Source organism: Oncorhynchus kisutch, linkage group LG23 (assembly GCF_002021735.2).
Source record: "Oncorhynchus kisutch isolate 150728-3 linkage group LG23, Okis_V2, whole genome shotgun sequence".
Lineage (NCBI taxonomy): Eukaryota > Metazoa > Chordata > Actinopteri > Salmoniformes > Salmonidae > Oncorhynchus > Oncorhynchus kisutch.
Window position 1 is genome coordinate 7780814 of NC_034196.2, and position 14281 is coordinate 7795094.

Consider the following 14281-nt stretch of genomic DNA (forward strand, 5'->3'; position numbering starts at 1 on the left):
TCACGACCATTTGGAGTCAGTTTGGCTTGTTAAGGCAATTCAAACCAATGCACTCCTGCTACCAGGTAAAGAATAGTTGTACTGTAAACTGGGCCATTGATTTACCTGTACATACTGTATAATGACAATCTCAGGCTGTGAGGTTGAGTTAATTTATCTACAACTTCACTTCTAATGTCATTGCATTTTTAATAAACCCTATAAAACCGCTAGCCCTAAGCAAGGTATAACCTTGCTTTAATTAAAATGGGAATAACAGGAGCAACGGAATGTTATTGCAAATCCACTAAGGAATTCGCTTCCATGTTTACAGCAGCCAAGCTAAATCAAGAATACACTAACAGAATCCATAAGTGATTTGCAGTGGTGTACAGTACTTAAGTAAAAATACTTGAAAGTACTAATTAAGTTGTTTTATTCCTGTACTTTACTTTACTATTCATATTTTTGAAAACTTTTACTTTTACTTCACTACATTCCGAAAGAAAAGTATGTACTTTTTACTCCATACATTTTCCCTGACACACAAAAGAACTTGTTACATTTTGAATAGCAGGACAGGAAAATGGTCTAATTCACACACTTATCAAGAGAACATTCCTGGACGTCCCTACTGCTTCTGATCTGGCAGACTCACTAAACACATGCTTTATTTGTAAATGATGTCTGATTGTTGGAGCGTGCCCCTGGCTATCCGTAAAGAAATTATAAAATGATGCCCGTCTGGTTTGCTTTATATAAGGATTTTTTTTACTTTTCATACTTAAGTATATTTTAATACATTTAGACTTACTCAAGTAGGATTTTACTGGCCGATTTTCACTTTTACTTGACAAATTTTCTTTTAAGGTGTCATACTTGAGTAAAAGTAAAGATAACTGGGAACTTTTTTCACCACTGGTGATTTGCTGCTCGTATTGATTTCAGTCTCAACTTGACGATAGAATGACACAGACAGAACTCCTACCTCTTGACAGCGTCTCTCTTCTGGCCGTCGATGTTGTCCCACCACTTGGAGAAGTAGGAGATCTCGGACCAGATCATTTTCCTGCGGCTGTCCTCGTGGAGTTTCACCACCATGTTGTTCAGGATGTGCTGGGTCTGGTCCCGGTAGTAGTCGTCAAACGTCTTCAGCCATCCTGAAAATGAACAAATGGACAACTATGACAAAGTGGTTGAGCATACATTACGACTGTAGAGTGGTGTGTACCGGAACAATCTATGTGTGCTCAGTTCTACATAAATGCTATGTGGTCTATCTGTCTGCCATAGATTAAATTAACGGATTCAATAAAGCCATCATTATCATCATCAGGTGAATGAGCAGAACATGTGGTTCAATCAATTTGCCACATCCATTGATTTCACATGTTATCATATTTCCAATCAATGCAATTTTCAGATTTTTTTTAATGCATTGTTCTTTCCACTGCAAGACAAAAATAGGTTAAATCATCCAGTGAACGGCAAACAGGCCTGAGTGCTTTTAATCTATGCAAGGGTGTGAGAATAGTCATGAGCTACAGTATACAGCTGTAAGGGGAAGACCAACCCAGTTAAACCAGAAAGTCAGCTCCAGTTACTAAAGAGTTAACCAATCTCAGGAACAAAGAATAGACTGGACCTGGCTGTTACTGAGCTGCAGATGCTGCTACTGAGCATACACACGATGTGACAAGCGCCCGGAACTACCAGCACTCTTATTGCCTGCACTGACGCCTTAGTCTCTAGAATGCTTGTGAGGGACTACGCCTTCACACTGGAATACATAGTTCAAATGTTCTGTTTCGGTGGAAAATGTAACAGTGAGGAAATGTATAGAAAACAGGCTTCTCATACGTCTGATCAATTGTTTTCGTTTTCTGATCAATTGTTTTAGTGGTAACAGGACAAGACTTTCATCAATTGCTCTACGACCTTTATGTTGTGTAATTAAGCAATAAGGCACGATGGGATGTGGTATAAAGCCATTATACCACGGCTAAAGGCCGTTCTTAAGCACGACACACCGCGGAGTGCCTGGATACAGCCCTTAGCCGTGGTATATTGGCCATATACCACAAGCCCCTGAGGTGCCTTATTGCTATTATAAACTAGTTACCAATGTAATTAGAGCAGTAAAAATACATGTTTTGTCATACCTGTAGCATATGGTCTGATATACAACGACTGTCAGAATTTAGGGTTCGAACCACCCAGTTTATAATGTGGTATAATGTAGTCTTTACGTTGTATACTGTGGTATAACGCTTGTCTTTACGTTGTATACTGTGGTATAATGCTTGTCTTTACAATGTATACTGTGGTATAATGCTTGCTCCCTTGGCAGACCATGAAACACAATTAACCTAGAAATATGATTCCTGACTGCTGAGGAGCTGCCTACGCCTTGCTTCCTGTCTACACGAGGTGTGACCGTATTAAGTAGAGTAAACAAAGCGTTGAAGAAGTCACAGAGGAAAGTACAGTGTTTCTAGGTTAGCTTCTAAGGGACAATATACTCCAAAATGAAATGTGAGCGGATGTTTTTTAAACCTCAAAGGTAGTCTTATGTCAAGACAAATCCATGTCCCACACCATCAGCTGTGAAGAACTACAACTTGGTTTTGGAATGTGGTGTCCCTTTAATGCCCTCTGAAGTAGTGCACTGCTTACCAGGATCATTGTGTGAGTGGGGCACAACAAAGACTTGCAGTGGCTCGCTGTCCCATTCATTCTCCTGGTAGGTGATGTCAAATCCTTGTTTCCACACTCCCCCATCAGGATTGTCAAAGGTCAGAAGGTCATAAACATCCAGCAACTGAAAAAGACACACAAAAAACAAACACTCCAACCCCTGTTTCTGTTTTCTCCCCTGAGAAAAATGGTGGGATATTCTTTGAGGTAAATGACTACCATGAAGAAGGCTAACATACACTGAAGTATATTTCAGCTGTTTATTGTCAACAATGTATGATTAGTAGTATTGAAAGTATTGAACAATATGGCCACAAATAGTCTTGTGTCACTGGTTTGCAGCAAAGCGTCACTTTATTAGGCAATGTTGCCTACTCTAGAATGTGTTCTAAGGAAGTTTAATGTTTAATTGCTTCAGCTTCAGTTTTGTGTTCACTTTATGTCCAAGTAGCAGTTTACATACTCATCTCATATGTATATACTGTACTCGATACCATCTACTGTATCTTGCCTATGCTGCTCTGTACCATCACTCATTCATATATCCTTATGTACATATTCTTTATCCCCTTACACTGTGTATAAGACAGTAGTTTTGGAATTGTTAGTTAGATTACTTGTTGGTTATTACTGCATTGTCGGAACTAGAAGCACAAGCATTTCGCTACACTCGCATTAACATCTGCTAACCATGTGTATGTGACAAATAAAATTTGATTTGAAATTAAGTGCCCTACTCCACCATAGTGGAAAGAAAGAAAAAGAAAAGAAAACAACGCATCTGTCCCTGGAAATCGGTGTATGATAACATTCACATCTGTGATATCGGCAGGTCAGAAGAATGCAAATGAGAGATGGAACTTCTAATGCAACAGAGGCTGCTTGGGGTTTCTCTGGGACTCGCGCCAACTTAAATATCTGTCTTTGTTTTACGGCCAAATAAAATAACGGAATAATTGGAATGTGATACCGAGAGGACAAGATGATAAAATGTGTTGTCTGTCATGGGTTTATATGTCCAGTATGGAATGGTACAAGAACCCTTACTAAAGCCATGGTTTTAATAACAGGAACATGAAACACAGAAAATAGCTTGTTATCATGATTGGTGTCAAGAAGAAACATGATGACATACAGTACATTCGGAAAGTATTCAGACCCCTTGAATTTTTCCACATTTTGTTATGTTACAGCCTGATTCTAAAAATATATATATTTTTAATAATCCTCAACAATCTACACACAATACCCCATAACGACAAAAGTGGAAACAGGTTTGTAGACATTTTTGCACATTTTATTAAAAATGAAAAACATAACATATATATAAATAATGTAAGTATTCAGACCCTTTGCTATGAGACTCGAAATGGACCTCAGGTGCATCCTGTTTCCATTGATCATCCATGAAATGTTTCTACAACTTGATTGGAGTTCACCTGTGGTAAATTCAATTGATTGGACATGATTTGGAAAGGCACAGACCTGTCTATATAAAGTCTCACAATTGTCAGTGCATGTCAGAGCAAAAACCAAGCCATAATGTCGAAGGAAATGTCCGTAGAGCTCCGAGACAGGATTATGTTGAGTCACAGATCTGGGGAAGGGTACCAAAATATTTATGCAGCATTGAAGGTCCCCAAGAACACAGTGGCCTCCATCATTCTTAAATTGAATAACTTTGGAACTACCAAGACTCTTCCTAGAGCTGGCCGCCCGGCCAAACTGAGCAACTGAGCAACTGAGAAGGGCCTTGGTCAGGGAGGTGACCAAGAACCCGATGGTCACTCTGACAGAGCTCCAGAGTTCCTCTGTGGAGATGGGAGAATCTTCCAGAAGGACAACCATCTCTGCACCACTCCACTAATCAGGCCTTTATGGTAAAGTGATCAGACTGAAGCCACTCCTCAGTAAAAGGCACATGACAGCCCACTTGGAGTCTGCCAAAAGGCACCAAAATGACTCAGACCATGAGAAACAATATTCTCTGGTCTGATGAAACCAAGATTGAACTCTTTGGCCTGAATGCCAAGCAGCACATCTGGAGGAAACCTGGCACCATCCCTATGGTGAAGCATGGTGGTAGCAGCATCATGCTGTTGGGATGTCTTTCAGCAGCATGGACTGGGAGCTAGTCAGGACTGAGGGAAAGAAGAACGGAGCAAAGTGCAAAGAGATCCTTGATGAAACCTGCTCCAGAGTGCTCAGTTCGCCATCCAACAGGACAACAACCCATAAGCACACAGTCAAGACAATGCAGGAGTGCCTTCGGGACAAGTCTTTGAATGTCCTCGAGCGGCCCCGCCAGAGCCTGGACTTGAACCCGATCAAACATCTCTGGAGAGACCTGAAACAATCTGTGCAGCGACGCTCCCCATACAGTTTGTATCGTCATACCCAAGAAGACTCGGGGCTGCTATCGCTGTCAATAGTGCATCAACAAAGTACTGAGTAAAGGGTCTGAATTTTTAGAATTGAAGTCGATCAAGCTTCCTGACTGACGGATGTTTTGAGATGATCTATTTTGTGAAGTGCACCAGTCCCTCCTGCAGCAAAGCACCCCCACAACATGATGCTGCCACCCCTGTGCTTCACGGTTGGGATGGTGTTCTTCGGCTTACAAGTATCCCCATTTTTCCTCCAAACATAATGATGGTCATTATGGCCAAACAGTTCTGTTTTTGTTTCATCAGACCAGAGGACATTTCTCCAAAAAGTACGATCTTGTGTCCCCTTGTGCAGTTGCAAACCGTAGTCTGGCTTTTTTATGGCGTTATTGGAGCAGTGGCTTCTTCCTTGCTGAACGGCCTTTCAGGTTATGTCGATATAGGACTCGTTTTCCTGTGGATATAGATAGTTTTGTACCCGTTTCCTCCAGCATCTTCATAAAGTCCTTTGCTGTTGTTCTGGGATTGATTTGCACTTTTTGCACCAAAGTACATTCATCTCTAGGTGACAGAATGTGTCTCCTTCCTGAGCGGTATGATGGCTGCGTGGTCCCATGGTGTTTATACTTGCGTACTATTGTTTGTACAGATGAACGTGGTACCTTCAGGCGTTTGGAAATTGCTCTCAGGGGTGAACCAGACTTGTGGAGGTCTACCATTTTTTTTCTGAGGTCTTGGCTGATTTCTTTAGATTTTCCCATGATGTCAAGCAAAGAGGCACTGAGTTTGAAGGTAGGTCTTGAAATACATTGGGGTGGCAGGGTAGCCTAGTGGTTAGAGCGTTGGGCTAGTAACCGGAAGGTTGCAAGTACAAACCCCCGAGCTGACAAGGTACAAATTTGTCGTTCTGAACAGGCAGTTAGCCTAGGAACCGAGAGTTGTCATTGAAAATAAGAATTTGTTCTTAACTGACTTGCTTAGTTAAATAAATAAACATCCACTGGTACACCTCCAATTGACTCAAATGATGTCAATTAGCCTATCAGAAGCTTCTAATGACATAATTTTCTGGAATTTTACAAGCTGTTTAAAGGCACAGTCAGCTTAGAGTATGTAAACTTCTAACCCATTGGCATTGTGATATAATGATTTATAAGTGAAATCTGTCCGTAAACCATTTTTGGAAAAATTACTTGTGTTATGCACAAAGTAGATGTCCTGACCGACTTGCCAAAACTATAGTTTGTTAACAAGATTGTGGAGTGGTTGAAAAAAGTTTTAATGACTCCAACCTAAGTGTATGTATACTTCCGACTTCAACTGTATGTAAATGTGATACTTCAGTTTGAATTTTTAATAAACGTGCAAAAATGTCTAAAAACCTGTTTTGGCTTTGTCATTATGGGCTATTGTGTGTAGATGGATGAGGGGGGGGAAATAACTATTTAATATATATTAGAATAAGGCTGTAAAGTAACAAAATGTGGAAAAAGTCAAGAGGTCTGAATACTTTCCGAATGCTCCTTCTCTGGTTCAGGCTGAAGAGCTCCAAGACTGCTTTTCAGTCATTGCAGGCCTCCCTTTATGGTCTCAAACTGGTCTTGAATATACAAAAAACTAAATTCATGACCTTTACCAGAGCTAGAACTCTGCCAGAGAACGTTAAGCATTGTCACATCAGGTGGCTAATTCATAGAAAAAGTGTCATCCTACAAATACCTAGGTTTTTGGTTGGATAACAAGTTGTCCTTTAAAGTTCATGTGAATAATCTTGAGACAGAGCTTAAATTGAAATTGGGTTTTTATTTTCGTAATAAGGCTTGCTTCCAGCTTATGTCTAGAAAGAAGCTTGTTCAGGCCACTTTTCTCTCTGTAATTGATTATGGTGACTTGTTGTTTACGCATGCAACCTCCTCTGTCTTACAGAGATTGGACTCTGTTATCATGCATCCATGCGCTTTATTACAAATGCCAAGTCACTCACCCACCATTGCACCTTGTACCAAATGGAAGGTTGGACCTCACTTTTATATCCGCAGAAAGATACATTTGTATGTGTTCATCTACAAAACCCTTTTGGGTAAACTCCCTCTTTACCTGTGTAGTCTGGTCTGCTTTTATTTAAATGTTTATTTTATTTCACCTTTAATTAACCAGGTAGGCCAGTTGAGAACATGTTCTCATATACAACTGCGACCTGGCCAAGATAAAGCAGTGCGACAAAAAACAACAACACAGAGTTACACATGGGATAAACAAACGTACCGTCAATAACACAATAGAAATATCTGTATACAGTGTGAACAAATGAAGTAAGGCAATAAATAGGCCAATAGTGGCAAAGTAATTACAATTTAGCAATTTACACTGGAGTGATGTATGTGCAGGTGAGGATGTGCAAGTAGAAATACTGGTGTGCAAAAGAGCAGAAAAACAAAAACAAATATGGGGATGAGGTAGGTAGTTGGTTGGGTGGGCTATTTACAGATGGGCTGTGTACAGCTGCAGCGATCGGTAAGCTGCTCAGACAGTTGATGCTTAAAGTAAATGAGGGAGATATAAGTCTCCAAATTCAGTGATTTTGTAATTCGTTCCAGTCATTGGCAGCAGAGAACTGGAAGGAAAGGCGGCCAAAGGGGGTGTTGGCTTTGGGGATGACCAGTGAAATATACCTGCTGGGGCACGTTGCTATGGTGACCAGTGAGCTGAGATAAGAAGGAGCTTTACCTAGCAAAGACTTATAGATGACCTGGAGCCAGTGGGTTTGGTGACGAATATGTAGCGAGGACCAGCCAACGAGAGCATACAGGTCGCAGTGGTGGGAAGTATATGGGGCTCTGGTGACAAAATGGATGGCACTGTGATAGACTGCATCCAGTTTGCTGAGTAAAGTGTTGGAGGCTATTTTGTAAACTACATCGCCAAAGTCAAGGATCGGTAGGACAGTCAGTTTTACGAGGGTATGTTTGGCAGCATGAGTGAAGTAGGCTTTGTTGCGAAATAGGAAGCTGATTCTAGATTTAACTTTGGATTGGAGATGCTTAATGTGAGTCTGGAAGGAGAGTTTACAGTCTAGCCAGACACCTAGGTATTTATAGTTGTCCATATATTCTAAGTCATAACCGTCCAGCTAGACGGGCGGGCAGGTGAGGGCAGCGATCGGTTAAAGAGCATGCAATTCGTTTTACTTGCATTTTAAGAGCAGTTGGAGGCCACGGAAGGAGTGTTGTATGGCGTTGAAGCTCGTTTTGAGGTTTGTTAACACAGTGTCCAAAGATGGACCAGATGTATACAGAATGGAGTCGTCTGCGTAGAGGTGGATCAAAGAGTCACCACCAGCAGTTACCGTACCCGGTCTGCTAGGTGGTTGCTACTTAAAGTCCCCAGGGCATTCACAGTATTAGGCAAGACTGCCTTCTCTTCTTGTGCACCAGACGCATGGAATAATCTACAATCCATGCTTCATCTAGATATGTTAGTGCCCCTGAATGAATTTAATATATTGATGGGAGACTCTGTTACGAAGGAGTGTAAATGTTTTTTTTTTAGGCTGGATCATGTTGTGTTGTATTGTTGTATGTTTTAATTATGAAATGTATTGATTGTTGCTGCCTTCTTGGCCAGGTCTCCCTTGAAAAAGAGACTCTGGGCCTCAATGGGCTTTTCCTAGGTAAATAAAGATCAAATAAAAAATGTAAAATATACACACACGGTGGCTATATACACTCATTCTGTCTATTTAAGCACAAGGGTGGCAGGTTTCTTTTTAATCCGTAACATTCTTGAGTATTGACTGACATAATTGTACCTGAAGGTATTATCTCTACTGAAAGAAACCTGTATTTCAAGTCAAACTGCAGTCCCCTCCTCAACACTAGCTGCCCTCTTATGTTACATGCAATTTTTTAAAATTATTTTTATGTATCCTATTTTTGAGATATTTTACTAGGTTTGGATCCAGATGTTCACAGCGTTTCTGTACAATACCAAGGTGTACTGTATTACCAGAAGTGCACACTGCTATCCAGAGCAAATTATAGTATCAATTAGAGTTAAGTGCCTTGCTCAAGGGCACATCCACAGATTATTCACCTAGACGACTCAGGGATTTGAACCATCAACCTTTCAGTTACTGGCCCAACGCTCTTAACCGCTAGACTACCTGACACACAAATCAATTTTAGGTAACAGGTATCTTGATCCAGGAGGGGATTGAATGTCTCTGCTTTAACCAAGAAGCTTGATCTTGACATCTAGCCACTTACCTAGCAAGTTAGCAAACCAAATGCATAGCTGGCTAGAGCCCTGAGCTGGATATAATAGATTTTACACAGCTTAGATTTCTGATAGTTATACTTAAAGACACACTATGCATAAATTGCTCCGCCATTTCCTGGTTGCTAAAATTGAAATAGTTCCCCTAATTTCAGTTTGTGACAAAACAAGCAGTCATTGTACCATCTAAACCGCTGTAAAATATATTTTCCATAACTAAAAATATTGTATTTTCAGCTGTTTGAAGGTGGTGTACAAAACCAATCGCAAAAGACACAAAAGCAAAACTTAAGAACAGGAAGCATAGAACAGATCTACCACTTCTTAGACTTGCTTTCAATGAGACTGAAATATCTATGACTCACATTTCTATGTGAATTTGGTCGGGCCATTCAAAACATGACATATCGTAGCTTTAATAACTTATAGTTAGTTATAGGCAGTGGCATAGCACGCACCCCACATGCTCATGATATAGGTGCTGAGCAATTAACCAACATTTTGGTAATTATTTCGTTTTTAAACAACTAATTGACCAACGTTGGTTCCATTATTTTAATTCCATTTAATGTTTTATTTTATTTTGCTCAAATTCATAGTTTCTCTAGAAGTAAATCAGATCAAGCCCAAACTGTGAGGTAGGGAGTTTTGTGAGGTAGGGGTAGGGAGGTAGGGAGTTTTAGTTTCCAAGAGGCCAATCTTCTACATGGTTTAGCACAGAAAACATGGTAATTAACTACAATGACCATAATCCATTGCGTGCCTACTTGTCTGGTCTGTGTGTTTCTTTTACGCCTGCTACAATAGGTTAGTGTGGGGCAGACATGGCGAGGGAGACAAAATAATACACGATCGAGAGGGATAGAGAGCAGTTGCTTCGAGAGGTATCTCTACCTGAAAATACATGAGCTAAGTGATTGATAGTTGGTGTTCAGCAGTCATAAAAGAATACATCATTTACTTTGAAGAACTACTAAAATAGTGATTTTGTCAGACAGCATAGGCAGCAGTAGTAGAGATGATGACTTGGAATGAAATAACAATGTCATCAAATAAAATAAATGTAACATACACCACAAACTGAAATATTTTTTAAAGTAAAGTAATGTGAATAAATGATGGTTAATAAGTGATAAGCGGTAATGGGCAGTCACTACCATCATGGGACTTTTATTAATTGTTTTATTCTGTGTTGTTAAAGCATTCAACCCACGTATTGTATTTAATATTTATAAAATAATCTAAACCGAAAGAGTTGAGATTTTTTTTAGAATCGGACCGAAACCAAACCAACCTCAAAAAGCACTAATCACTCAGCACTATCATGTTATTAATTATGAAAAATATTCATGACACATAGTGTAATGGTTTTTACATTTGTCCTTCATTTTAACACCATAGTCACGTCACACTGTAACAAGGATTTTCCCCATGGCTATTGCAAGGCTTCATATTTCACACTGATGGTAGGAGCAATTCAGCGTGGTAATGAGACCACGATGATGTCTCTCCGTATAATTAATTAATCTTATCAAAATAGGTTTGAGTTCAGGAAAAATAACACTGGCAGTTATAACACTGTCCATTGAAGTTTTGTCCACTTCAAACGTTCACTGGAGGATGCTTTACAGCTCAAATCGATGTTCAAGCCAACAACAGCATTGCATCTACAAATACCTGAGCTGTTTCTGATTTTCTCTAAAAGTCTTACCTGCACCCCATCTGCTGGCTCAGAGAACTCCCTTGCTGCAAACTGACAGTCTTGGGAGTCAATAGGGAGGACCAGTGGAGGCAAAGCCAGCAGTTCTGGGTAGGGTCCTTGGCTCATGTTCCCTCCACCAGGAACCCCATCCTTGACCGACTCCTTCAGGTTGATCACAGAGTCTCTGATGTTGGTTATGATCTCGTTGTTCTCTGCCAGTAGTCTTTCCAAGCGGTCAATCTTACCCTGCAGGATTGACAACTGGCCCTGGTCAAGGAAAAGAAGGGATGGAGGAAAACAAGTTCACTGGCTTTATACAACACAGTATGCATCTAATTATTATGCAATAACCGTTGATAAATGAGTTATAATGACAGTCAATTGACAGTCAATAAACCCTTAATAAAAGTAACCTTAAAACGAGGACCTATGGGTATGTCCTCCATGGTGACAAATATAGCATACTATATTACACACAAATCCAAAGTGTCAACGCATATATAGGGTTAATTGTTAAGCCCTCGATGAAAGGAAGTGGAAATGACGAATAAAGAGATAACAAGAGGTCAGTCACCTTCTTGTTGCACAAACATGTCCACTTTTACCAGTTTCACTTAGTCTCGATATCCCATACCTTGGGCAATAGCACTAGGCGCCAAATAGGTGTATAATAAGAGGGTGTAGGTTATGCTGGAACGTTGTTATTGTGGGAGGCAACCCGATTGCCTAGAAATACTCGTTTTCACTGATTCAGGAATGGAATTATGTGACACACAACCCCACGATATCAAGATCTCAAAATGAAAATGACCCTAGGACTTCCAAGAAAAGTCATACACTTGTGTTTATTGGAACCATTTCTGTTTCAAGACGATAACTATATCATGGCTACAGTTGCAAATGTGCTTCCTGTCGGGAAGCGAAAACTGTTAAACATGGTCTAGAACGTTGGTACATTGTAACAATGAAAAAACTACTAGTTGGCCTACTAACCGTGCCCATGCCTACAGCAGCCAATCAACACCAGTTATCTACACAGTAGCAGTTGATACGATTTTGAGGAAATAGGCTACTTTACAAATGCATTAATATTTGTGCAACTATGTAAAAACAAGGTTCATCAGTCATAGGCTATATCTTACGGAAAATTAGTCAGACTTACATTTTGCAATCTATCCCCACCGTTGTTTGGACTTTTGGTATTGTCTAATTGCAGGTGATCCAGCATCAGGTACAATGAGAAGACCACTACACAAAATATGGCACTGCCAAAAACAGTGACTTGCCTATTGAGCCTTTTCATCATTTACAATCGATACTGCCAGATGAATCGAAGTTGATCGCATTGAGTGACCGCAATAACCTATAGTCATGTAAACCCCCCTCTGCGAATGGTCGATGTCTTGACTCCGCGGCGAGGATCGGAAAATGTCTATGCTATTCCTAAAACTCTTTTATAAAATAGTAATACATTCTGCTTTAATGTGTTACGACGGAACTTACAGAATTGTTGACATTCCCTCCTATGTACAATAAACTTTAAAAAGCTGGATCTGTCACCCAAAGGTAGCCTGAACCACAGACTGCGTCGTCAGTCGCAAAGTTTTAGTGTGAAAGATTAGTGTGATTCAGCAGATCGACCCCGTCTCCTTCCTGTATTTGTTTTCTGTTCAAATTAAGCGAGGAAGTGAAAAGCATATGGTATGAACGTGCGCCGCCTACCGACTCACAACTTTCATTTGAGGCGCACAGGTAAAGTCGTGCGTTACTGCGTTTTTAGTCCAGCGCACAATGCGTAAACGTTTCCAACTCCATCGTTTGCGATCATTGCCCTTATCCCACTGTAGTATCTTCCAGAAAACACGCCTCCAATGATTCATTTGTGATGCCACAACTTGGTCATTAACTCCAGAAAACACCAGAGACCTCGTGAAAACAGCTGCATGGGCATGTTCAGCGCGCGCCACTGATGATTCCAGGCTGTCCAAATGCCAGCTTCTACTTGATCGCGTTCATATTTTCAACATTTGGAATAGAAAAAGAGAGAAATATGTGACGCTATTTCATTGCAAACGTCAACAGCATCTGCGGAAATAGACAAGCTCCACCGACAAAATAATGTCTTACTCCATTCGGATTGTAAGATTGAGATAAGCAAATAAAATTGAAAACGCCACACATTTCACTCAGCATTAATCGATTGAGTAAAGCGAGACGAACGTGCAATTCTTTGCGTTACAAGTTTCCTTTGTGAATGTAATCTCACAGCTGAGAAACGTCTCCCTTCTCTCTCTCCGGGCCATAGTAGTAGCCCAGTAGGGCACAGGAGAACCGAAACTAGCATACGCCTCCTCTGACATCATTTGGTGACGAAAAATATAATTTGGATCAAATTTAACAGGTAAAACAAGATATGGATAGATTAATGGGGTAATTCGGAGTGTAAATGATCAACTATTTATATTAGGTTAATACTACCACTAATACTATTATTAATACAACTACTAGTATTAATAATAATATTAATACATGTTTTTTAAAGAAATGTAATTATATCATCAAGATCAAATCATCTAGATTTGTCAGTCAATCATTTATTCGTTTAAATAACTTAATGAATCTTGCCGCAATGTCGGAATTTTTTGGAAAGCAAGCTTCTAGGATCCCCATCCCTTGCTTGGCTTGGAACTCAAGCTGAGTTGGGAACAGATTTCTATGCAACCTCTTTAGCCTGGTGAAACACAGCCTTCATTCATCCACACCGGCCCATGTTTTCCCTTTGAGGCTCCCATTATTAGCCAGATTAATAGAAGCTCATTCCCACCACCATAAAAAAAAAGTTGACACTATCTAAACATATTGAGATGAGTAAGTCCACATTTCGAGATAGTATATCAGAATGTTTGGATAGTACGTAAAAAAAAAAATGTAAGTCAACATTTTGAGATTGTATCAATTTTCTTTAGATACTATCTAAAAAATGTTTTTTTTTTTTAAATGTGATAGTAGGCCTAGCTCACACATACAGAGCATTCGGAATTGTACATAAGTACAATAAGGAAACTAGGAGCTAGGACAAGTTTTTATTTTTAAACTTTTATTTATTCATGCATAGAATCTACCCTGTAAAGACCTTTATTATAAATATATTTAAAATAGCTATTGATAACAAATGTGTATTTTGTGTTTGTGACCCAGAAACTCTTGACCATTTATTTTGGGACTGTTCTTATGTCAGAAG

At 39.9% G+C, this 14281-nt stretch overlaps 1 protein-coding gene across 2 annotated transcripts in view; it reads right to left on the reverse strand.

Annotated features, from left to right (window-relative positions):
• man2a1 (mannosidase, alpha, class 2A, member 1) overlaps positions 1-13318 on the reverse strand; it is a 71916-nt gene extending 58598 nt beyond the window's left edge. The window contains exons 1-4 of one of the 2 annotated variants that reach the window (XM_020457462.2): positions 12203-13318; positions 11050-11307; positions 2656-2800; positions 968-1139 (exon numbers count right to left, since the gene is read on the reverse strand). In XM_020457462.2, coding sequence (XP_020313051.2) covers positions 968-1139; positions 2656-2800; positions 11050-11307; positions 12203-12346 — 719 coding nt within the window. In that variant the 5' untranslated portion in view covers positions 12347-13318. The remainder of the gene's footprint in view (positions 1-967; positions 1140-2655; positions 2801-11049; positions 11308-12202) is intronic. The other variant, XM_031803115.1, reaches the window with a different exon arrangement.
• Between the last annotated feature and the right edge of the window lie 963 nt (positions 13319-14281).